Here is a 24,473-nt window from a genome sequence, read left to right as displayed (position 1 = left end):
GAGGCCCTTCTCTCCCCAGGGGAGCTGGGGAGCTGCAGCCTGATCTCCATGGCAACGGGCTTGCTGGCTGCCTCTCCTCCGCAGGCGCCCCTCCCCCTCCCGGGCTTCAGGAAGTTGGGGAGAAGAGAGGAGAAGCTTTCTTCCTCTTCTTCCTGGTCTCCTTGTAGCCCCTGGGCTCTCCCCATCACATCTCCCCATTTCTGCTAATACCGCAGCTGGATCACGCCATTCCTGGTCACCACCCTCCACAGCTCCTCACCCTCCCGAAGGACCCAGCCCTCTTAGCCTCCCCCCCAGGCCTCACCCTCTGGAACCCACTCTTGGCTTTCTGCTCCCTCTGCCTGGGACGCCCTTGCTCCTCCTCTTGCCCCAGCGAGCCCCGGCTCAAACATCTCGGCTCCTGTGTGAAGCCTTCCTCTGACCCCGGGCCTGTGTCCACGTCCCCAAGCTCGGGTGCCTCAGAGAGCAGGCCGGTCACACGGAAGAGGGAAGTGGCTGGAATATCGAATGATGAAGGGCTGCCCCTCAGCCTCCGTTTGTGGGCGGTGGGGAGTTCTGGGGTCTGGGACAAACGGGGGAGTCTGTGCCCCCACTTCCACGGGCGGCTCGTTGATCTGGGACGGGGGAAGAAGGTTCACTGTTGCCTCAGCTTCCATTTCTTCAGGAGAGTCCAGAAATTCAGAACTTTTGGACAGATCTTCCAATTTAAAAAATGTTGACTCAATCACAGACTGCTTTATTTGGAGTAAACTAAGCGTCCCTGAAAGTTGAACTTGGGTAGCCACTGGGGGCCCCTGGCTGATTTGGCCGCTTTCTGCATCTTTCTGGCCTGTTTGGTACCCGTGCTTTTGTACTGTCTCCCCCAGCCTGTGCCCCTCCCGGGGGCGGGATTGCTCCCTGTTCATCCCCGTGACTGCAGGGTAGGATGAGAAGGCATCAGTGAACTGAGTGTCAGTGACACACCTGCCAGGCAGTGGCTTGGCCCTTTAGTCACCATCTTGCTTGATTCTTACACTGACGGTGAGCCTCGGGACTGTTTTCACTCCGGCCTTGTGGAGGGAAGCGCTTTGCCTAAGTCACGGGCACCAGGCTCTCCGCTGGACCTGTTTGCATTCCCAAGGCCACACACACCGCCCGGCCGTGATGCCATCCAATCCCCCAGGCGCAGGTGAGCGGGGCACAGGGGCGCTGGCCTCCAGACCCTGCGATGGCTCCCCTGCCGCCCTGACTCTGCCAGCCCAGCGGTGGCCCAGCTAAATATACCCGGCTGACGTCAAGGCTGCTCTCCTCCTGGGGGTTTTCTTAAGCTGCATTTAAAGTTTGTGTTTTGCTTTGTAAAGATTTAGCTTTTCTCCCCCCCTCTTAGCAGACTGTCTTTTTGAGTATAATCTGACTTAGATGATTATAAAAATAATTTACAGCTGCTGCGGTAGACAAGCTGGATGAGGGAATTCTGCGGGGCTGGGCCTCTTGGTCGCTGTTGGCCTTTAGGTGAAAGAAGTGGCGTGCCCCTCCCCCAAACGCACTCCCCACCCATGTGTACACGTGTGTGTACACACCGCACACACGCCACACACACACCGCACACACGCCTTCCTCTTTGCATCTCACCTTCCTTCCTGCCGCCCGCCCCCAAGGCCGAGGAGGAGGCTGCCTGGTCTGGGCTGGACGAGGGCGTGAGCCGCCTCCCGGGGCCCTGGCCTGTGGATGCTGAGTGCCTGCCTTTTGGGGCAGCCTCGGGGGAATGGCTGGGATGCCTCCTCCAGAAGCCCCAGCTCCGGCTCACCCAGTCCTGACCTGCCTCCTCTTTGTCATTTCTCCCCACACCCCTCTCCCTGGGTCAGGCAGCGTGGTCCTGAAGCAGGCCCTGGGTTATCTCTGGTTCTGGGCTCCAGCCCCCTCCGGACACGTGGAGGGGTCTTCCTACCCCAGCGCCCCAGCACTCCATGCTGGTGTTTGGGTCCAAGCCCCAGCAAGTAATAGAGGGCGTCTCTGCTGGCCAAGGTCCTCTGAGCATATACCACCCCCAGGCAGCCTGGGGGGATGGGTGGCTCCTTGAGGACAGGAGTGGGGGCCCCAGGGCCTTCCAGATGCCCTCCTCCGCCAGCCCCTCGGGCCTGGCCATGGCTCCCCACGGTCCTGTATCCACCCTGGCGACCTCAGCCCTCCTGCCTGGGCTCCAGGGTAAAGTGGGCTCTGCCCGCATGTGACCCGCCACGGCAGCGTCTGGCTAGAACCAGGCCCCCAGCCTCCAGCCAGCCCTGCTCCTGTCTTGTCCAGTTGCCTCGGCCTCCGGTGACCTCACAACTGAAAGCGAAGGGGCTGATCCTGTGTTAATTTGGAAGACATGGTTGGGCCCACGAGTGGCAGTTAGAGTGGGTCGGGGTCCCTGGCAGAAGGAAAGTCCCTGGGACACGGTGGAACGGGTCACTTCAGGCCCTGCAGATGTTCCAGCAGAGGCGGACACCCCGGGGAGAACAGCTGGAGAGTGATTCTGAGCAGGATTTCTTGGCTCTTTCCTTTGTTCTGAGCCCTGGCTGTGGGCCCTTCGCTGTTCTGGGGCTGGTGACAGTGCAGGGAACAAGTGAGACAGTGATCCGGCCTGCAAGGAGCTGACAGTCCAGCAGATAAAGCAAAATAAAATGTGCTCTCAAGTAGCAAACAGGTGCTATGAAAATTGCACCAGGGTAAGAGGACAGATAGCGGAAGTGGGGTGCTCTTTTAGAAGCAGATGGTCCTGGAAGGTCCCTCAGAGGAGGTGACATCTCAGAGCAACCTGTGGAGGTGAGGCTGGTAAACAGCAGGTGCAAAGGCCCTGTGGTGGGCGTGTGATGGAGGAGCAGGGGGAAGCTGGTGGGTGGAGTGAGGTCAGGGAGGGCGAGTGTGTTGGCGGGGGAGGTGATGCTGAGCTCACTGGACCCTATGGGCCCGTGAGAGAGAGAGTGAATTTTATTCTAAGAGTGATGAGACGCCGGTGGAGAGTTTTAGTCAGGGCAGGGATGGGGAGGGGCAAGAAATGATCCAGTTTACACTTTAAGGGGCTCACTGTGCCTGCGAGGGAGAATGGATGGGAGGGGCTGGGAGTGTAGGAGGGAGACCAATTAAGCAGGAAGTTGTAGCTGCCCCCCTGCCGTGAGGGGAGGTGGGACTTGTATGGGGGTGGCAGCCATGACCAGCGGGGGAGGTGGTCAGATTTATCGATAAGATTTACCAATAAGACAAGGAGTGTGGGGAAAGGGAGAGAGGCAAGGGCGCCTCAAGTCCTAGGATGTGATGGGGGCGGCTGTCCAAACGCTACCCCCGTATTGTAGGTTGAAAGATAGAAACCAAGTTAGAAGGACCCTTCAAAGCATCTTTTCCTTGATTTTGCTCCTCATCAGCACCCGCCCCTCGGTTCTGGCAGGAATGCAAAGGATTCTAGGCAGGCTGAACATCTGAGGGATTGGAAGCTGCCTGGTCCCCGGGCTGGGCGGGGATTAGAGCAGCACCCGTGTCTCCTTAAACCCTTCTCTGTGTTTCTGCAGAGCGGGACGCCTTTGACACGCTCTTCGACCACGCCCCGGACAAGCTCAGTGTCGTGAAGAAGGTGAGCTCTCCATCGGGCTGTGTTTCCCTCTGTCTCTGGGCTTTTCTTACGGCATGAACTCCATGCAGGGAAGAAGGTGGGAAAATGTTTGAAATCTCTGAAATGTTTGCCACATGGATTGAAGTGTAATTATTCAAAAGCATAACTGCAGTGCATAAAATTAGCACCTTTTAACTCAGCGTCTCTGCTCCTGGGTATCTTCCTGCCCACCCACCCCGCTGCTGTGGAGTGAATTACCCCACCAGCACCGGTGGCGGTTCATTCCGAATCAAGGCTTTTTTTCAATGTGGAAATGTTTTTCAGCGTGTCAGCTTGCTGGCTCGTGCTGGTCTCGTTACATTGAAGCTGCATTCACGACGTGCCTGGTAAACAAGCAGGCGTTGCTAGCAGAGCTGTTCTGAGCTGCATTTGGCCCGTCTCTCCCAGAGGGGAGCGCAGAGGGGAGGCCCTTCCTCAGCTCAGGCAGCCTGCTGGTCAGTCTACGGATGGACAAAACCGTGTGAACGAGGCTCCGGAGTCGGGCTGGGGAATAGCGAGCTTCCAAGGGGATCTGCCGGGAAGCCTTGCTCTCCCTCCAAAGGAATCAAGACTCACTGCACATCGAGTTATCTGAGCATCTGTAGACCCCCCATTCAGGAAGGCAGCGGTGGGATGGATCTGAGCCTGTAAAATCTGAGCCCTTAACCCTGGGGAGAGAGCTCTCTGTCTTGGACAGTTTCCCCACACAGGTTTCTTAATGCAGGACTTCTCAGAGCCTTTAATATGCTGACGTGCTTTGCAATTCTTCAAGAGGGGGCTTGGTAGGAAGCATTTTCCAAGCGTGTGTGTCCGTAGTGAGATCTGTTTATTTATTTGGGGATAGAACATATTAAATTCCCATGGAACCCACGTTTGGAAAATGTTGGTCCAGGCTGGGACAATGAGATTGTTAGTTCTTGAAGCACTTTGCAAAAGGCTGGCAGAACCATCCCGATGGTCCTTCTGGGGCGGAGCCGTCTTAGCATTCTCAGGTCATGAGCGACATACCCTGGGGCCTCAGAGCATTGCCCCCGACCCACCCCCGGCCACATCCGACCCCCAGAACCCTGACGGAACGCTTTCAGTGGAGGCACAAGAAGAGGAGTCATATCTGCCACGAACCCCCCTCCCCTCACTTATCAGCTGCCCCCCAGGAGGCAGATTATAACCCCTCGCGGCAGGTTTCCCATCTGTCAGGACAGAGGCAGCCGCTGTGAGAATACAATGCAACCACCCTGAGTGAGGGCCCGGCTCGAAGGAGATAGTTGCTAGGTGGTGTTGAATGTGATGTGGAGTAATGTTGTCTTTCAGTGGATCTGATGCTAATGTATTCTTTGAAAAGGATTGCTGGGGGGACCCCAGCAATGACCAAGACAAAATCCTTTCGTTTCCCGACAGCTTCCTGCTTCCAGTCTGGCCCTTTCCCACTCCCACACTGGGAATTGTTGTGTTCGGGGCTCCCGTCCACCTCTCCAGGTCCCTCCAAGGTCATGCCCTCCTACTCTCTCCCATCCCACCCACATCCAGCCCCAGCCAGAAGATGCCAGAGGGTTCGCACGTGTGTACGTGGCCCGGGTGGCTGCTCCGCCCTCTCCCCACACTCTCATCTCCCACTTGGCTCACCCCCAGCTCAAATGCTACCCTCCCGCGCCACATCTTCCAGGGACCCACACACTTCTCATCAACACCCCCTGCCCTGCCCCGACATTGTGTGTTTCACAGGCTTTGCTGTCTCTCTCGATTCTCCGTGGCCTCCACTGGGTGTGTATATGGAGAATTGTGCCTCAGACTCTTCAGGGTGGGGCTCTGTCTTAGTTACTGTCTCGTGTCTCTAGCACGAAGCAGAGTGCCTGGCACATGGTAGATTTGGGTGGAATGAAAAAGGGATGACATCATGTCCAGGGTAGGCAGAGGTGGGGTTGGTGTTGAGTTTCCATGAAAGTTGGGTTTGATTACAGAGAAGAGTTACACGTGGCAAGTTTTAAACTTTTACCAGAGAGGAGAAGCCAGTGGCCCTATGTACATATAAACCAGGGCTCAGAAAATCTCTGGCGTTTCTTCCTTTACTGACACTGTGATGGGTGTGGCCCCAGGCAGCCTTTCTCTCTCAATCTTTTGTAGTTCAAGGTTACGTCTAGCCTACATTTAAGCATTTATCTCCCCCTGACAGTTATATCCTTCTTGAGGGCACTGATTATTCTTCTGTAGGGTTGTTAAATACGGTATGTGTGTGGATCGCGTGTGTGCACATGGGCTGGGGGACAGAGATGTACGTTTCTTCTCCAGCTGGGATAGATTTAGGCATTATCCCATTAAAACCAAGGGTTATTGTAAGAACATTTCGTTTTAAACACGAGCATTTTATTTTAGCAAACAGAGGAGATTATGGAAGCGTTTCATAAAGCCAGTGATGGCAAATGTCACATCTGTCCCCCAACGTGGGAGCTGAATCTCTTGCTCACGGTTCCCGCGTCTCTTTGCTTTGCAGTCTCTCATCACGTTTGTGAACAAGCACCTGAACAAGCTGAATTTGGAGGTGACGGAACTAGAAACCCAGGTAAGCTGTGTTCTGGGCTGAAGGACCCTTTGTCTGGTGTCATTTTCAGCCAGCTTTCTGATCCCCGGTGGGCCGTGTGAACAAAGCGTGTTTGTCTAACAAGGAATGCCCATCCCACAGCCAAAACAGCCCCAGCCCCAGCCATCCTGGCCTTCTCCCAGACCCTCTGTCTTAATTTCTTGGGGCTACCTTAACTAGTACCTTAAACAACAGACATTTATGTCTTCATAGTTCTGGAGGCCAGAAGTCCCAGATCAAGGTGTCTGCAGGGCCGGTTCCTTCTGAGGCTCTGAGCGGGGATCTGTTCCGGGCTCTCCCCCAGCTCCTGGTGGCTTACTGGTAATTTTTAGCGTTCCTTGGGTCATTAGATGTTTCATCCCGATCTCGGCCTTCTTGTGGGTGTTGTATCCAAATTTTCCCTTTTTGTAAAAACACAGTCACATTGGATTAAGACCCACCCTAATGACCTCATCTTAACGTGAGGACTTCTGCAAAGACCCTGGTTTTCCAAATAAATTCACGCTTACAGATTCTGGGGGTTAGGATCCCAACACATCTTTTTTTGGGGGGGATACAATTCAAGCATAACACCCTCCAAGGTGCCATCACAGCCCCACCAAAGAGCCTCTGCGTGTACGGGTCCCTCAGTCTGGAATGTCCTGGTCCCCTCTGCTTCTGCTGTCCGTGGCCGTCCTACACGCAGCGCAGCGGCCGGCACCTAGCAAATGCTTGCTAATATCCTTCTAATGAATACACACAAAGTATTTCTCCTGCAGTAAGTATAGAAAGTATACTTCCCCACCCCCACTCAGAGCGGACGCACCATCGTGAAAATATGTTTTAAGCGCTCGGCAAGCATTAAAGACAAAATATAATTTCCCCAGGATTAGCTGGGTGCTTGAATTTGGCGTCTTTTGAGTTCTCAGTGCCGATTTCTCTAATGCGCAGCTGATCCTTCTCAAACCCCTGGGTGATTGCATTCATTCCTTTCTCTTTCTTTAACTTTTCTCATTTGCTTTTCTAATTAAAAAAGTAATTCAGGTTCATTGTGGAAATGTCTGAAAATGCAGATAAGCAAAACAAATAAAAATCATCCGTAATCCCATCACCCAGAGATAATCCCATCACCCAGAGATAGCGGTGCTGGGGATTTTATTCCACATCATTTCTCTACACGGATAGCTCATTGCAGGCAGCACGGGTCTGTGTTTGAAAGCCGAATGGTCCGTTTTTAATGTGTATATTTATTTGTGCATTGTTTGCAAACACACGTATTTTTTTATCAGTTTACTAAAAAATTGCACATTTAGCCTCTGATTATTTGCGGCTTGAAATAGTAACAGTCCAGAAGTGTACTCATTGAAAAGCAACAGTCCTTTTTTCTACTCCCCCTAAACTCTCCCGTCATCCTCTCCAGAGGTAATGAACTACAGTTAATGGTTGGATGTGTGTTTTTCTAGATGGTTTGTCTGCGTAAGTGTATTTTTTGAAATGGCAATGGATCGTACTGTACAGCTGTTTTGTAAAGTGTTTTTTGTTACTAAATAGTGTGGGCATGTTTTTGTGTGAGTGTGTGTGTGTTTCTGTCTAGTCCTGTTTGTGTTGTCTCGTCTGTCTGTCTGCGTTTGTCACTTTTAATAGCCGCCTTCTATTCTGTTCTAAGGCTGTGTTGTGCGTCATTAAACCCAGCCCTCATGATGGGACGTTTGCCGATCTTGTAAATAGCTGTTCAGTGGGCATCTTTGCACACAGCTGTTTGTGCCCTTGTCTGCTTCCTTAGGATAAACTTCTAGAAATGGGGTCGTTAGAGCATTTCTCCGTGGTAACACGGAGGGCCCAGGAAGCTTTGCCCGCCTGAAACTCTCACTGGCGCTGTTGAGAACCCCCATCTTCGCCAACTCTTTCCGACTGTCACCGCCCAGGTGGGCCTGCACACCAGTATTAATAGCCAGACATCTTAGGCTGAGACTCTAAACTTCAATTTGCATTGATCTCTATTTACTCAGTATGTCCATTTTTTTTTTTCTATCACCACACAATATGAAGTAATATCTTAAAATTATTTTGAACCAGTGGTCCACCAGGAAAGATCACTGGCCATAGAAATGCAGATTTTTTTCCTTTTGTGGCAAAGGAATCTGGGTATTTTTATAAATATGTTCATCATTAAAGTCTCGATGTCCTGGAAGTCAGAGGCTCAAATTCCTGCTCGGGGTGTGTGTGTGTGTGTGTGTGTGTGTGTGTGTGTGTGTTTTCCTTTCTTTTTAAAACCACTTTTATATTGTGGGCGTCTTCCTAGCTCTGTGATACTGAGCCAGTTCCTCTTTGAACTTCTCCCCACGTGTTTAAACTGGAATGGAGATAGTGCATTTGAAACGTCAGTAATACATGCGCATGCAGACGGTGGTGATGGTGTCTTAGGGCCTCCGTGGGGATTTCCGTCTCCTGCAGAGCCGCACCGTGGATTCTGAGTGAGGGCACCCCGTCGGAGGACCACTGTTCTCGCGCGTGTGAAAACCGAGGGTCCCACTCATTTCCTGATAAGCCGCCCCACTCCGCCTGGCCCTCACCCTCCTGGGTACCCCACCCCTTCCCTGCCTGCCTTTCTGCGTGACCATCTCTCCCACACTCCTGTGACACGGGGGTCCCAGGGTGGGTTAGAAGATGCCTTGGAAATCAGCAAAGGCTCTCCAGGCATCTTGGCGCCTCAGCACCCACTCCCCACGCCTCCCGGCAGGTGATGGGGGCAGGTTCTTCTGTTTCCCTGGAAATGGCTCAGTGTTGATGAGAGAGCGGTTTTGGGGGTGCGCTGGCTCAGTGTCACCGGGGAGGGGGCAAGAGCTGCCAGTACATTCCACCAGCACTGTCGGCCAGAACAGGAGCTGAGTAAGTGACGTCTGCATGGCGCGGAAGCGTGAACCTCATGACACGCAGGCAAAGGGTCAATCAGATCACGTTAAACCAGGGTCTGGAACGCTCTCTCCAGGAAGGACCTGCCCGTTCACACATTATGATTGTGTCTCTCTGCCTTGGGCTGTTTCTTAGCGTCGCCTTCCCCTTCCAGAGGACAGGGCTTTCTGATGTTGGATGCTTGTGATTTGGACTTTTTATCCTCGGCCGCCTGGCTATGATGGTGGGGGGTGGGGGGCTGCTGCTGTTGCCTTTAATAAAACCGTCCTCGCTTCTGCAGATTCTCTTTCTACCGCTGCAGTTGCTGGTCTCAGGAAGCTGAAAGCCTCCTGGGTGTCGGCCCGTTGCAGCTGTCCAGCTGTCCTGCGTGGCAGCCTTCTAGCCCAGGGCTGACCAGTGAAACTTCCTTTAGCGATGGAAACGTTCTATCACTGCACCATCCGACACAGTAGCCACTGGCCACGTGTGGCTGTCAAGCACTTGAAATGGGGCCTGTGTGACTGAGGAGCTGAATTTTGTATTTTATTTAAATTTTTTAAAATTTAAACTTAAGAGTTCTGGAGATTGGTTGCACAACAACGTGAATGTACAAAATATGACTGAAATGCACACTGACAAATGGTTAAAATGGTACATTTCGTGTTATGTACGTTTTACCGAAATAGGTCAACATCATTCAAAAAAGTTTGTAAAGGGACTTCGCTGGTGGTCCAGTGGTTAAGAATCCACCTTCCGATGCAGGGGAAGCAGGTTCAATCCCTGGTCAGGGGAACTAAGATCCCACATGCCGCAACTACTGAGCCCACGCCACAACTAGAGAGAAGCCCGTGCGCCGCAACGAAAGATCCCGCGTGCCGCAACGGAGACCCGTTGCAGCCAAATAAATAAATTAATTACTTAAAAAAAAATTGCGTAAAAAATTTCACTAGGCACATGTGGCCAGTGGCTACCATATTGGTCCACACAGTTCCAGAACCTGGAGGCTGGGGTCCTCACGAGTCCTCCATCTGCAGGAGGCCTCAGAGATACCATGCCTGCCCTCTGGGAGGATGGGCGGGTCCTGCCTCCCCTGCCCCGCCCCGGGGCGGTGGGGGGGGGGGGCGCTGGTCCATGTCCCAGAGACCAGACTCTGCCTCCCGAGCCTTGGTCCCCTCCTCCCCTCTGGCAAGGTTTTCTGCCCTCATTGGTCTCCATCACTTTATCTGTAAAAGGAGCAGTTGTTCCCTGTCCTGGCTTATTGGGTGGTGGGCAGTGGAGTGGGGTGAGGGGCCCAGGCAAAGAGCAGAGTCTTTTGCTCTAGATTCCTGGGCCCCTCCTGTGCATGGGAGGTGGTGCTGGGCCGGGTAGCAGGTTGAGGGGCTGGGGGTGTGGGGTAAGGCTGCAGCCTGCTGATTAGGGCCCAGCTAGGACGGACCCGCGTGCTGGGTGCACACAGAAGCTCGTCGTCACCGGGGCACGGGAGGGTCTCTTCCTATGCTGTGAATACCGCTAGAAGAAGGAACTCAGGCAGCTGACTAAGTGAGCAAGCAGAACGGGGCAGCAAACCCCAAACCAAAGCATAGGACGCCCTGCAGGTTGTGGATTAACCGTGCCCACAGGCCCCTGCTCACTGATGGAGCACTCCCTGCATGCTGGGTGCTCCTTGCCCCCGCTCCCCCTCCCGCCCCGCAGGGTACCCACAACAACCCAGAGAGTTGGGAGCTAGCGTTATCCCCAAGGTCAGTGGTCTGCTCCTCTCCACGCAGCGGCACTCCATCCCAAACGCACAGGCCATCACATCCAATCCCGAGCGCGTGCTTTGCACCCTCGTCCTTCACCTGACTGCAGGCTTGCTCTCCTCAACAAGGGATCGATTTTTTTTTTTTTTTTTACTTTAAAACATTTTCCTCCTTTTGAGTGGCTGCAGATCATTCACTGACTCCGTGCGTGGCCCAGAAACATCACCACATGTCCCTCTGTAGTTTGCAGATGGCGTGTACCTGGTTCTGCTCATGGGGCTTCTGGAAGACTACTTTGTACCCCTGCACAACTTCTACCTGACCCCGGACAGCTTCGATCAGAAGGTACGTGCGTGCATGGTCTCCATCCCGGGAGTGGCCCGGGACGCGCTCGTCCAAGGGCACAGTGTAGAATCCCCCGACCACTCTTTCTGGAGTCTAGCTGCATTCTCCAAAAAATAAGTACTGCCCAGAAAATGGTGTTGCAATTAGACGTGACCCTCAGGAAAAGAAGGAAACCCGTGGGCAGTGCCTGACGCATCCAAGTGTCGTGTGCCATGTTCTCTTCGGGGTCTTTCCCCCGGGACGATGCTGGTTTTAATAATTGTGGCCAAACGTCAGTAGAGTTGCAAATCCCTCCCCTGTTCATGACACACGGACATCCTGTCTGGTTTTCGTGCTGCTTCATGAGCTTCCTATATATACCATCTTCAGTGGCTGCGCAAAGTCTATGGAGTGGCTCTGAGGTCACTGTCTCCCTGTTCCCCACTTTTGGGCGATCAACTTGTTTCTTTTTCACTATTAAAACAATAAGGCAGGGACTTCCCTGGTGGTGCAATGGTTAAGAATCTGCCTGCCAATGCAGGGGACACAGGTCCGAGCCCTGGTCCAGGAAGATCCCACATGCCGCGGGGCAACTAAGCCCGTGCGCCGCAACTGCTGAACCTGTGCTCTAGAGCCCACGTGCCACAACTACTGAGCCCGCGCACCTAGAGCCCGTGCTCTGCAACAAGAGAAGCCACCACAGTGAGAAGCCTGTGCACCGCAACGAAGAGTAGCCCCCACTCGCCGCAACTAGAGAAAGCCCGCACACAGCAATGAAGACCCAAATGCAGCCAAAAATAAATAAAAATAAATAATCTATTAAAAAATTATTTAAAAACAAAACAATAAGGCATTGTCTTGAATATATACACACACACATATGTATGTGTGTGTATCTTTTTTTCATTCCTGTGGATTGTTTTCTAGGAAAATCCCTCAGAGAGGATTGTCTGGGTCAAAGGGCGTGACCTTCACATTTGGGATGCCCTTGTGACCAGGTGGTTTGCCTCCTGCCAGGGCTTCCCGAGGTCCAGCCATCCCAGCAGTATTTAGCGCATCGCTTTTAGAAATTTGGCTCGTGGACTGGCCGTATTGCTTGAACTCGAGAGCATCTGTCATTTTATTTTCCCGAAGCGCTAGACCGTGAGTTGGGGAGACAGACAATGCAAGCAGGTGGCGGCAGTCAGAGAAACATGGAAGCAGGGCCAGTGTTTATCAATCTGCCCACTTCTGGCACCTCGAGGGCGGTTTGCTCGCGGCCAAATGCCGCTGCCGTCTTGCCTGCTGAGGTGGAATCAGAGCGGATCAGCGGGGTCCTGGCAGGTTTGCGTCCGCGGTGAGCGGGGATGCACGGGGCTCTGCGGGGCCGGTCAGGAAGCAAAAAGACAAGACAGTTGGGTGACGGGGCTCATCTTTCATTTCCCGGCCACGTGGCTGGCTGCAGAAACGTTGTTTTGGAGAGATATTTTCTTTGTTCAGATGAGTACGAAGGCTGGCAAGAAGGGTGAATTTAGTCAGGCCGTCTGGAGCTGGGCTTCTTTCCAGGACAAGCTCGGTGCAGGGGCAGGGGCGTCCCCTCCCAGCTCGGTCTCCTTCCCTTTGAGACGGGATGAAAGTCTCTGTCAGTCGCTCTCTGGCCTGGGAGGTGTGAGCCTGTTCGGTCCACCTTTGCCTCTGATCGGGAGCCAGGAAGGGAAGGCTGCTATAGGGGACCGTGCCCAGCATGGTGCTGGCCCATCGACCCTCGAGGAGGGGACCCAAGGGCCGCTGGAGCTCTCCTCGGAAGAGGCCGGCCTTCTGGAGGGTCCTTGTCTGGCCACGTTAGCCCCCAGCTCCCACCCCTGGATTCTCTGCTTTCCTCCCCACAGGGAGTCGTGGCATCACGCCACCGCTGGGAGGTTCCTCGTGAGCCATGGTGATAATTAACCTCCAGGTCTTCCCGACCACCTCGCAGGTGGTGGCCTTTCCCCGTTGCACAGACCTGAGCCCACTTCAGGCTGGTCCCAGTGCCTGGGCTCCCAGGCACCTCGTCCAGATGTGGCCAGGTAGTGGTGACACGTGCAGAGAGACCGTCAGGGAGCATTCCCGGGCCGAGACTGCGAGGCGCTGGGAGTCTTTGCCGCAGCGGCAGGAGACTGAGGCTCAGTGAGCAAAGTCAGGGATGCATCATGGGCTTGTGTTTTTAAACAACTGCACTGGATTTTATTTTTTTATTCTTATTTTTTAAAATAAATTTATTTATTTATTTGTTTGGTTTTTATTTTTGGCTGTGTTGGGTCTTCGTTGCTGTGCGCGGGCTTTCTCTAGTTGTGGCGAGCGGGGGCTACTCTTCATTGTGGTGTGCGGGCTTCTCATTGCGGTGGCTTCTCTTGTAGTGGAGCACGGGCTCTAGGCGCGTGGGCTTCGGTCGTTGTGGCACGTGGGCTCCATAGCTGTGTCTCGCGGGCTCTAGAGTGCAGGCTCAGTAGTTGTGGTGCACGGGCTTAGTTGCTCCGCGGCATGTGGGATCTTCCCGGGCCAGGGCTCGAACCCGTGTTCCTTGCATTGTCAGGCAGATTCTTAACCACTGCACCACCAGGGAAGCCCCTGTACTGGATTTTAAAAAGACAAGACCAGACGTCTCCGACCCTGTAGGTTCCTGCATACAAATGAACGGTCCCTTTGAACTGTCTCAGAAGCGTGGGTACCACCGATGGCTTCTTGTTTTAGGCCCACCGTTTGAGGCTTGCTCTGTGCCGGCCACTTTGCTGGGTCCCTTGGGCCCGTCACTCATCTTCTGGAAGATTCCACAGTGTCCCTCTCTCTGCGGGCGGAGTGTGTCCTGGAGACTCGGAGGTTACTCCTAGAAGCAAATCCCAGAAAGGGCTTTGCAGTTTCAAGGCGCTTTCCCTTCTGTCTCCTCATCTGATTCCCTACCCCGGCGAGGAATCGGGACCTCGCACGGAGGCTGGGGACATGGGGGGGGGGTCACAGTCAGCAGGGGCAGAGCCGGAAAAGCCCGCTCCTTTTCAGGACCCTCTACTCTTCTCTCACCTGGCCAGGTTTTTGACAATCCTTTGCATTGCAGAGAGGAAGGACTTGGGGTCCTGCCTGTGGGCTGGCTCGTAGCAGCAGTGTAGGGCCTTGGGGTTCAGCTCGAGGCTGGGGGGGGGGTGTCACACTCTGCGATCACGGTCAGGGAGGTGACCCCACATCCTCATCCGGAGCTGTTTGCTGTTCTTTGTGCCCAGTCCGTGGGGCTGGGCTCTGGGAATGCTTCTCTGCCCGGGCAGAGAAGTTGTGCGTGGCGAGGCATGGCTCTGAGAGAGAATGGGAGGAGGGTGGGGGGCAGTTTCCTATCTGGCGGTTTCCTCTGACTGAGAAGAAGGCAGAGGGGAAATCTTGCTCAAAACCAATCACTGTTGGGACTTCCCTGGTGGTCCAGTGGTTACGACTCTGTGCTTCCACCGCAGAGGGCATGGGTTCGATCCCTGGTCAGGGAACAAAGATCCCCCATGCCGCACGGTGTGGCCAAAAATCTATAAATAAAATAAAGTAAAAGCTTTAAAAAAGTCTACAAAGTATTGTTACTTAAAAAAACACGAGTGACTGTTGTGCTGAACAGCTGCGGGGAAGCGGGACGTGGAAGTGTGCCCGCCCCTCCCCCAGCTATTCTCTCCTCGGGGCAGGGGCGGGGCCTCATGGACCGAACCGCACTCCACACCTGTGCTGGGGGCGGATCCTGCAGGTCTGGAGGGGCCACGGAAGACATCCGTTCCCATGTTGGGCTGACGGTCTAACCTGACTCTTGTTCCCTTTCCCCCTCTTTGCCATCTTGACTCTGTCCCCACTCAGAGCCTGTTGTGTGTGTATGAATTCGGGGATCTGGACGGCCGTCAGCCGATGGCCGAGGAAGCAGGATGCTTTTGGAGACAGGGCCCAGGTTCCGAATCCAGACTTGGGTGGGTCTGGCCCCATCTCTTTGAACCTTGCGCCTTTCTTGGCATGGATGTCCTCATCCGTTTAGCCCCGGGACCTCCTCTGTAAAGTGGGAGATTACAGACCCTCCCGTCCATTTCCCATGCTCGTCCCAGCTTGAGGCCCAGCCCGGTGCAGCCCTCCCTCCCGGCCAGCTCCGGGCACTGTAGGTGGGGCTCTGGCAGCCTGACTCCTGTCTCCCCACTGCCTCTGCACGGCCTGAGAGCCTCTGGTCATGTACAGCCCTCCCAGCCCGCTCTGGGCCGTGTCTCCCATGCCAGGGCCCGACTCCTGTTGATGCCCAGAAGCCCGTGGCTTCCTTTGCTTCTCTGAGCGCGGCCCGGTGCCACTGTGGCCTGGATGCTTCCCTGCCGTACCCCAAACTCTTGTGGGCTTGACTAGCTGAGGGTTATTTTGCCAAATGTCTTTCTCCTGGTGAATTATTAAACCACATCACAGGTAAACTTGTTAGCATGTTTCTGATTTCATTTGCAGTGAAATCATGAAAATGTTATTGTTCAAGGGTATTCGATTATGAAGAGCCCTAAAGTCCTTTCTAGCTCTGACACTGGTGATTTATTTTATTTTTTGGTCCTCCACCCCGCACCAGCCTTTGCTCGAAGCAGACGTTTGGCTGCCTGTGATTTGGTTGATCACCAGCATCTCTGTGGTTCAGGTGGACTTTAAACACAGCAGAGAAGGCTCCGTGTCTAACCTCGGCGGCAGCCATTAGCAGAATGCGAGCTTCAAGCATCCTTGGGGGCCGAGTGCTGGAGGGGAGGTCGTGTGGGGATGCGGATGTGTCCATCTTTCTGGGGCCGTGCAGGTGAGGGCCAGGACCAGAGCCCTGCTGCAGCCACCAGCGGCCTGACTTCAGTTCCAGCGGGGTCCAGGTGCCTGCCCCTTACCAGGGCCACCGCTGTCCTGCTGAGAGCACAGCTGTCACACTCAGCTCGTTTGAGGCCCTTCTGGCAGATGGCGGGTGGCTGCTTTATGCTGGGGATGGTGCACGGGGCTGGGTACCTTCGGGAAGTTACTTGTCCTCTCTGAGCCTCGGTTTCCTCATCTGTAAAAGGAAGTCACTGTCACTTGTCATCATGTGGATGTGTCGGGACCTGGGGACCCCTAGCCCTTGAGGGCAGGCTTTGTGCCCGCATCCCTGCATGTCCCAGCCGCCCCCGATCATTGGTGAGGGGAGTGAGGCCCACCAGATGAATGTGTGTTACCCTCAAAAGACTCCCTCACCCTCCCTCTGCCCACCCTGTCGCTCTGCCCAGGACACCCCTGGTCCTCGTGGGCGTAGTTATTCCAAAGGCTCCCTCTGTCCACACTTGCTCCCATCCTGTCCTTTTAGAAGGAAAGCAGGGGGCAGCGGGCGGGCCTGGGACCAGCTGCGGCCCCGGTGCTAACTCTGGCTTCCTCTGCAGGTCCACAACGTGTCGTTTGCCTTTGAGCTGATGCTGGATGGAGGCCTTAAGAAGCCCAAGGCTCGCCCCGAAGGTAACGCCCTGACCCAGGTCTTAGAGGGGCTGCCCGGCCAGCCATGTCTCTCCCTCCAGGCCCCGCACGTGTGGCTCAAAGGCTGGGCTCTGCCGACCCCAGCTCCACATGTCCCCTGTGCTCAGGGTTTCGGGGACCAAGAGGCCTGCGCTGGCAGAGCCACCAAGGCTGATTCTTTAGGAACTACTTGACTCGGAGGACGTGGCCTCTGCTCCACGGCCTCAGGATTTAATTGCCTCTCCAGGTGCCATTGCCCAGACTAGAGATGCCGCTTCACGTCTGGAAAGGATATTAAAGGTTTACTGCAGTTTGATGCCTGTCGGGTCGATGTCCTGATGCCCGGGTGATGCTCATGAGCAGGGACGTGGCTCGGTCATGGCCCATGAGGTCTGAATGGCAGTGGAGACCCGCAGAGCCCCAGCGAGGGGCCACCTCGCTGTCATACCTGGCTCCTATGTTAAATGACCTATACCAGGAATCCCTAACGCAAATGGGCATCTGAATCCCGGGGAGGGGGGTTGCTTCCTTAAGCACAGCTTCTGATTTGGGGGCCGTGGAGTGGACCCTCCAAGTCCCGTTTGTAAGAAGTGGCCAGGTGACACTAGTGCTCCTGGCCCGGGGACCCCACTTTGGGAGTCACCGCCCTACAGTGACGCCATGAATTCTGGGTGGGGTGTCCTCCACACACACCCCCCCCGGGAGGCCCAGCAGCCACTGCTGAACACCCGTCCGGGGACAGGAATTCCGTCCTGTGACCCGCGATCCCCATAGCCCTCCCCAAGCCCCTGGTCTGAGCTCACAGAGCAAGTGAGAAAACCAGGTCCCAGACTCCCAGGAGGACAGAGCCCCTTCCCACCAAACAAGGCGGCTGGGACTTACTGGGCCACACGCTGTGCCTGACCTTGAGGGGGTGGGACAGCAGCTCCCACCTGCCCTGCCCCAGGAGGCCCGTGGTCCTGGCGCAGGATGGCCTGTGGGTGTTTGGTCCCCAGGAAATGTCCTCGGTTGTCATGGACCCTACGCCACGCAGACTTGTCCAATGCAAATCCTAGAAGGGATGACATCCTCGCCATCCCAGGTGCTCATCCCACGGGTAGCGGCCCGGGGGCTCTCACGGCAGTCTGTATCTTGGGGGATGGCAGAAGTGCCCTGCTGGGGACACAGAGGATGTCCCACGTGTCTCCCAAGTGCTTGGGGCACCAAGGCTTGGGGCGCACTCTCTCATCCACCAAACGGTCTCTCTGTTTCCTTCTGCAGATGTGGTGAACCTGGACCTCAAATCTACCCTGCGGGTTCTTTACAACCTGTTCACCAAATACAAGCACCTGGAGTGACGGGTGCGGCGCAGCAGAGACCGCGGCGGGGACGGTGCTTTGGGAGGTGCCCTGGCCTCCCCGCCAAGCCCGCGGTTGTTCCCCACTCCCACCCCACCTTTTTCTGGTTGATACCCTTAACCTCCTTTCCCTGTAATTCTGCAGCGGGCGGCCTCTTTTGAAATGCAGGTTCCAAACACCAGTGCTTGAGTTTGCAGGCTGGCTTCACCTAGGGTGTCCCGGGGTGCTGTTCCTTGTTGATCAAAAGATGGAAAAGAAAAAAGCCAGAACCCCTGGGAGGGAGCGCCCGGCGTTCCAGCTGACAGCCGTCAGTGACCACAGGGGATCAGAGATAGAGCTTTGCAGCCGTGGCAATGGCTTGTCTGTCCCCGTGGAATCTCCTGGGTAGGGCTCTCCTCGGCAGTGAGGGCTTTTTTACTAAAAAGCGTTTTGCAGTTTTAAAAACTTCACTCTTAAGTCTCAAAAGCTTTAGCTGTGACCGAGTGTCCACCCACATCCCTGCTTCTCGGCCGCTCAGTGCTGTTTTCACTTAGCTTTTGCACAGACACCTGGGACCCAGAGGACCCAGCTGCCACGGTCCGAGGGAGGAAGGATTTCTGAGGCATTTCTTTATTTCTTGCTATGGCCGAGTGGGCTGTGTCGGAGTCGGCTCTACAATGCCTCTGGAGTGGCAGTGGCATTGTAGGCACCTTCCAGTGGGAAGTGTCCAGTCCCAGAGCTCCTGTTTGGGGATGGATGCATTTTAAAAAGCCTTTAGAAAGCAGGGTGTTTTAGTTGGCTTGGGCCACCATAACAAAGTGCCACAGACGGGGGCCTTAGATAATAGACATTTATTCTCTCACAGTTCTGGAGACTGGAAGTCAAGATCAAGGTGTCATCAGGGTTGGTACCTTCCGAGCATCTCTCCTTGGCTTGTAGACGCCGTCCTCTCCAGGCATCCTCACGTGTCTCCCCGTGTGTCTGTGTCCTAATCTCTTCTTTTAAGGACACCAGGCAGATTGGATTGGGGTCTACCCTAATGACCTCATTTTACCTTAATTACCTCTGTAAAGACCCTGTCACCAAATACTATCACATTCTCAGGTCCTGGGGGTTAGGACTTCAACATGTGGGTTCTGCGGGGGGGGGGGGGGGATGGGTGGGCAGAGCTCAGCCTGTAACAACAGGGAGATGTGAAGTGTTCACCTCTCTCCTCCCCGAGTACCAGCTTTCTGGAGCCCTGTCGGCATCCTTTGGGGCACCCTGTTGAAGGAGATGAGATCCCTCGTCTGTGTGCTCTTCAGCCCTTGCCCACCTTGGCTCAGGAGAGAAATGGGGACCCATAGGCTGGGTCTGAGGCGGGTCCTATGCTGGGTCACCCCCTCCCCCAACCCCTGGCTCCCGAGCTGGGGTTTTTATGACACGCCGACCACCTGAGTTCTCTCAGCATTTGCTGCCCCAGCAAGATGGGCCTTTCTCTACTGTTTGATTCTCACCTTCCTGCTGTAGATCAGAGCTGCTGAGAAAGTTGTTAATATTAAATTGAATACCAACGCTCAAGACTTAGAAAACACTTTCATGTTCTGTCTCAGCTCAGGCAGCTGCCAGGCTGGGGATGGGTTCAGAATAGCCGTTTTGATGGAGGTGGTTACCCAGCAGGGGAAAGAAATAATGAAAGTGGCATTACGGTGTCTCCTGCGGGATGCGGTGACATTTAAGAACCAACAAAAGAGCCGAGGCTGGAACATTCTGGGCCGCCTTCATTACACGCGTAGCATCACAGTGACTGCGGCCCGTGGAGACCCATCCACCTGCCTTGTCCACAGGTGGGCTTGGCAAGGGTGTTGCTGCTTCCTGGGGGCCCTTCCTGGGGGATGACGGAGGTGAGGTCGGGGTTTGGAAAAAAACCTCGAGGGTCTTCAGCCCAGGTGGGGGGCTCCGGCCTATTCCACGCCCTGGAGGGGCGGGATTGGTTACTCTGGGGATGGGGATAGGGGTCGGGGTTCAGCGAGCCCACTTCAAGCCCTCTGTGTTTCAAGTCGGAGAGTAACAGGAATGATAAGATATGTGGGGAAAGTATAAACAGGCACTTTTGTGTCATAATGCTGACTGTTTAAGGCCATGCTCCAGCAAAGAATGTGATCTAGTCTCCAAATTATTTTTTTTCAAGTTGGTGCAAAGGTGTAGGTGTGCCTTCCGCCCACCCGCGAAGGGCCTCCTCGGGCTGTAGGCGTCTCGTTCTCCTCCCTTGACTCAGAATTGAAAGCGGGGCCTGGTCGGGTGTGGAGGTGAGGGCTGGTGAAGCAGTTTCGGGGCGGAAGTCAGGGTGAACTCTGCGGTAGGGAGGCTCCTCTTGGGGTCCACCCATCGTCCCTGTTGGCTTGGGGCCAGCAGTTGTCAGGACGCGAGTTTCAGGGCCTGGGGTGTCCCCTCTGTGGGGTGCCACATGCTGGAGCATCTTGGGGTAACTGGAGCACCAGAAACAATTTTCTTTTGATTCTCGCCGGGGGCTCCTTGGAATGCAAACGCTTCCCTCTTAGTCCTTAATTGAGGAAAGTTCTGGAACCCTTCCTCCTCCACTGACCCCCATTTTCAGTGAATGGTTTTCCCCCCTGACGAGGGACCCTCGTCCTCAGGGACTAAGTGAAAGCAAGACCGTTGGCACCTGTGCGGTGACGGGCAAAGACCGGGAAATGCCTCCTTTTACTGTCCTCAGAGTGGTGTGTCTTTGAAACCCACCCCCACTGGTTTTGGGGAGCCTGCTTGGAGCTCTGGTTCCCCTGGAACAGCCACACGGCCTCATGCAAGCACTGAGCCCAGAGCCCCACACACCCTAAGGTCCTAACTGGATGTGACACAGAGCTGTGTTGTTTTAGAGCAACCGAATCCTCTTCCCCGATTTGTGTGCCAATATTTTATTGTCCTTTTAATTGTTTTAAGCAGTGTTTACTTTGGATTTCTGGGTATTAAATAAAAGCCACTGAAACCCTGGCTGTGTTGTCGACCTGCCCGTGGGCTGGCGGCGGGAGCCGGCGCATTCCAGGGGCGCAGCACCCAGACGATGTGCTGTGGTTTATCCCAAAAAAGGCCGCTGCCTCTGTCTGGCTGCCGTGGTTTCTTTCGTGCCTTTAGCTGTCATGGTTGTGCCAGCCCTGTGCTTGGTGCTGGGGCCACAGGATGCCAGCACAGCCCTGCTCCCTGGGAGCTGCCAGCTGGATGAGGAAGGAGCCAGCTCATGCCCTGTGTGGGGAATGGGGCCCTGGGGGACTGCGACCAAGGGTTTCATGGGCGGGAGCCATGGGGAGAAGAGGGTGGCAGAGTCACAGCTGCGGCTGAGCCATAATAAAGAACAGAGCAGGCGAGTCTGCCCATGCACCTGGTTCCAAACCAGAGCGGGAGATGCCAGTGGCCAATGGCACGGGCTGGATGAAAGGGCCGCTACAAGGAGATGGTCCCCTCCTTACACGTTGGGGCAAGAGACCCGGCGGTGACCCGCAGTGCGGCCAGATCTTGGGGGCTGCACACTGGCCCTGCTGTAAACCCTCCCCGCAGAAGTGGTGGGATGCTTCAGGTGTATCTAACTTTTCTCTACGAAAGGTTAAAATTGTGACTATGAAAGTATGGCTAGCCTGGGGGGTGAAGCAACAATGCTATTAAGAAATGCTAAAAATTACAAACTGTTGCTGGAAAGATCCTGGGCTTTGGAGAGACACCTGGGTTTACATCCGGCTTTGTTCCCGTGTGACTGCTGATGAGTTAATTAACCCACTCTTTCCAGAGTCACCCCTCACCAAATTCACCCCTCCCTCCCTTAAAATTCCGACCAGGGTGGTTCTCGCCCACACCCCACACCCCATACCTGGCAATGTCTGGACACAGTTTGGAGGGAGGAGCATCTCACGATACACAAGAAAGAATCCCCTCCTCCCAACAAAGAATCCCCCAGCTCAAAACGTCCGAGATGCTGAGGTTGAGAAACCCTGCTGTGAATCGCCAAGCCCTTGAGCCTGTCTAACCTGTGGTTTTCTTGGATGGGATAATCTATTAATATTGATGAGGCTAAAGCATCGTCCTGTGACGTCAGTTCTTTCAGGCCAGCAACGGTGCCTGACCCTCCAGGGGTCTTCTTGTTGGTCCTGTTCAGGGGACATTCCCCGAGGGTCTGGTTTGTCCAAGTGGACAGGGACACAGCCATGGAGAGAGAGACAGGTGTGTGGATAATTCCCAGGGAGAACCACGATGCTGGAGGGGCCCCGGGTGTGGCTGGGAGAGATTAATGCTCTCTGGGGAGGGCCAGCGAGGACTTCTGGAAAAGGAGCGAGAACCGTGCCTCAGGTCAGCCTGCAGTGGAGGTGGGCACGCTCCAGTTCTCCTCTTTTATAAGTTCTGTCCCCATTCTTCCTGGCTCACCCCCTGGTGTGAGTGGCGTGCTCTCAGGAAAGCCACTCCATCCAGTCATCCCCTCCCCACAGGGATGCTGCTGGGGATGGGGGGGGGGCATCGGAATCTCTGCTTCGGTCAGGGTCCCTGCCGAGTGGCCCGTCCCTGGGGAACTGTGACTTTACATGCCACCTGCCCTCAGCAGAATTTGTAGACTGAAATTTCAGAGAAAGGAGGGGCCTTCTGAGGTCATCTTGTTTAAGCCTTTCCCAGGCAGGAGCCAGCTCAGCACTGACGGAGGGTCATGGACACCGCAGGGAGAGGGACTGTTCCTTCTGCAAGGGCAGCGTCTTGTGCTTGGCAAGTTCAGATTTTGTCAGCTTTCGTTTTAAGTGGAAATCCACTCTTGGGGGTATCGTTTGATTCAATAAATCGTCATTATCCTCACTAGCGACCAGGGTTAGGCGTTACCCTGGGGTGGGATGTGGGAGCCCCCGTGAGCTCCACACAATAGGAACTTGAACATTCATTTAGTCAGTATTTATTGGGGGCCGACCGTGTACCAAGCTAGGTCCTGGGGATGCAGCCTGGAACAGGGTGGACACAGCCACTGCCTGGGGAACTGGAGGGTGGAAGGGTACGCAGACTGGGGGTGTGTGTGGACAAGGTCGGTGCAGACAGGGCAAGTTCTGGGAAGAAAATAAGACCGTGATGTACTGGAGAGATGCAGGTGGGGTGGGAGACTTTGGAGGCAGAGGGATTTGAGCTGGGACCCATGATTCACACATCCCCCTCCCCGCCCCGGACCTAGGAGGAACCCGTGGCTCGGTCCAGCAATGGGCTGAGGACAGCCATGATAGGGTAAAACGTTTAAGTCACATTGTACATCTAAATCCTGTCTCCTTTGCTGACCCTCTGTGTGCCTTTCCAAACACCTGTGCAGGATTCTGATTTTCTACATGTTCGGAATGTAGCTCGAGATTTCCGACCACATCAATTGTTTAAATGCACTGACATTGTGCCAGAAAGCCAGAAGGAGTATTCGAAGAGTGATGGGACATGTCATAGGACATAGGAGCCATCTTAAAGCGTGTCCATGTTGTGGACAATTGAGCATCAGAAAGTATAGCACTCTGAATTCAAAAAAATCCGTGCATTTACAGTGACACTAAACAAGGATGAAGGTGAAGACCTCCTTTTTCTTTTCATGTATTTTTTTTTTTTTGGCCGAACCATGCGGCATGCGGGATCTTAGTTCTCCGACCAGGGACGGAACTCTCGGGCTCCCTGCATTGGGAGTGCGGAGTCTTAACCACTGGACCACCAGGGAATTCCACACGTATCTTAAATTGTCTGTAGGCTCCACTTAAATGGGGCTTTTCTTGGTTCTGGCCCACTGCTCTACCCCTTCCTCTAAAAGAGGAAGTCCCTTGTTTAACATTTTATATTTATATAATTGCAGACTTAGAGAAAAGTTGCCAGAATAGTATAAAGAATTCCTATATTTACCCCAATCCCCATAAATGTTAACATTTTACCATATTTGCTTTATCCTTTCTATCTTCTCGATATAGATATAGATGCAGGTATTTAGATATAGGTCAGTCTATGTAGATAGAGATCTATGTATCATCTGTCTGTCTATCTAGATAATTATCTATCTTTCCTGAATCTTTGAGAGTAAGTCACATAGGTTATGCTCTTTTATCTGTAAATACTTTGATGTATGTTTCCTAAAAACAAAAACATTCTCTTACATAATTTTAGTACAAGTGTCATTACCAGGAAATTGATGCAATAGCGTTATCTAATCTATAGGCCTTAATTCTATTTTTCCAGTTGCCCCGATAATGTCCTTTTCCCCAAAGAAATGCATTTGGAACAGTTCTTCAATCTCTCTTTACTCTTCGTGACATTGATGCTGAAGAATACAGGCCAGTTATTTTCTAGAATATCTCTCAGCTTGCATTTGTCTGATGTTTCCTTCATGATTAGATTCGGGTTGTGCGTTTTTGGCAGAAGCTATGTGTTCTTCTCAGCTCCTCTTATCAGGAGACATAACACGTTGATCTATCCCATTTCTTGGGATATTTATTTTGATTACTTAGTTAAGATGATGCTTCTCATGTTTGTCCACTGAAAATGTACCTCTTCTTCCTAACTATCTCGTGGGGGAAGGATTTCTATGGCTATAGGGTTAACTTTCCACC

The 24,473-nt window shown here is 54.0% G+C and overlaps 1 protein-coding gene across 3 annotated transcripts in view; it reads left to right on the top strand.

Annotated features, from left to right (window-relative positions):
* The window catches only part of PARVB (parvin beta), a 110,735-nt gene extending 91,726 nt beyond the window's left edge, over nt 1-19,009 (top strand). For 2 of the 3 annotated variants that reach the window (XM_061206169.1, XM_061206172.1), the window contains exons 9-13: nt 3,525-3,586; nt 6,093-6,161; nt 11,033-11,134; nt 16,498-16,570; nt 17,828-19,009. In XM_061206169.1, the coding sequence (XP_061062152.1) occupies nt 3,525-3,586; nt 6,093-6,161; nt 11,033-11,134; nt 16,498-16,570; nt 17,828-17,904 (383 nt within the window). In that variant the 3' untranslated portion in view covers nt 17,905-19,009. The remainder of the gene's footprint in view (nt 1-3,524; nt 3,587-6,092; nt 6,162-11,032; nt 11,135-16,497; nt 16,571-17,827) is intronic. The other variant, XM_061206170.1, reaches the window with a different exon arrangement.
* The last annotated feature ends 5,464 nt before the right edge of the window (nt 19,010-24,473 follow it).

This window comes from Eubalaena glacialis, chromosome 11 (genome assembly GCF_028564815.1).
Source record: "Eubalaena glacialis isolate mEubGla1 chromosome 11, mEubGla1.1.hap2.+ XY, whole genome shotgun sequence".
Classification (NCBI taxonomy): Eukaryota; Metazoa; Chordata; class Mammalia; order Artiodactyla; family Balaenidae; genus Eubalaena; species Eubalaena glacialis.
Note: the sequence above shows the minus strand (reverse complement) of the source record. Positions and strands in the feature narration are given on the sequence as shown.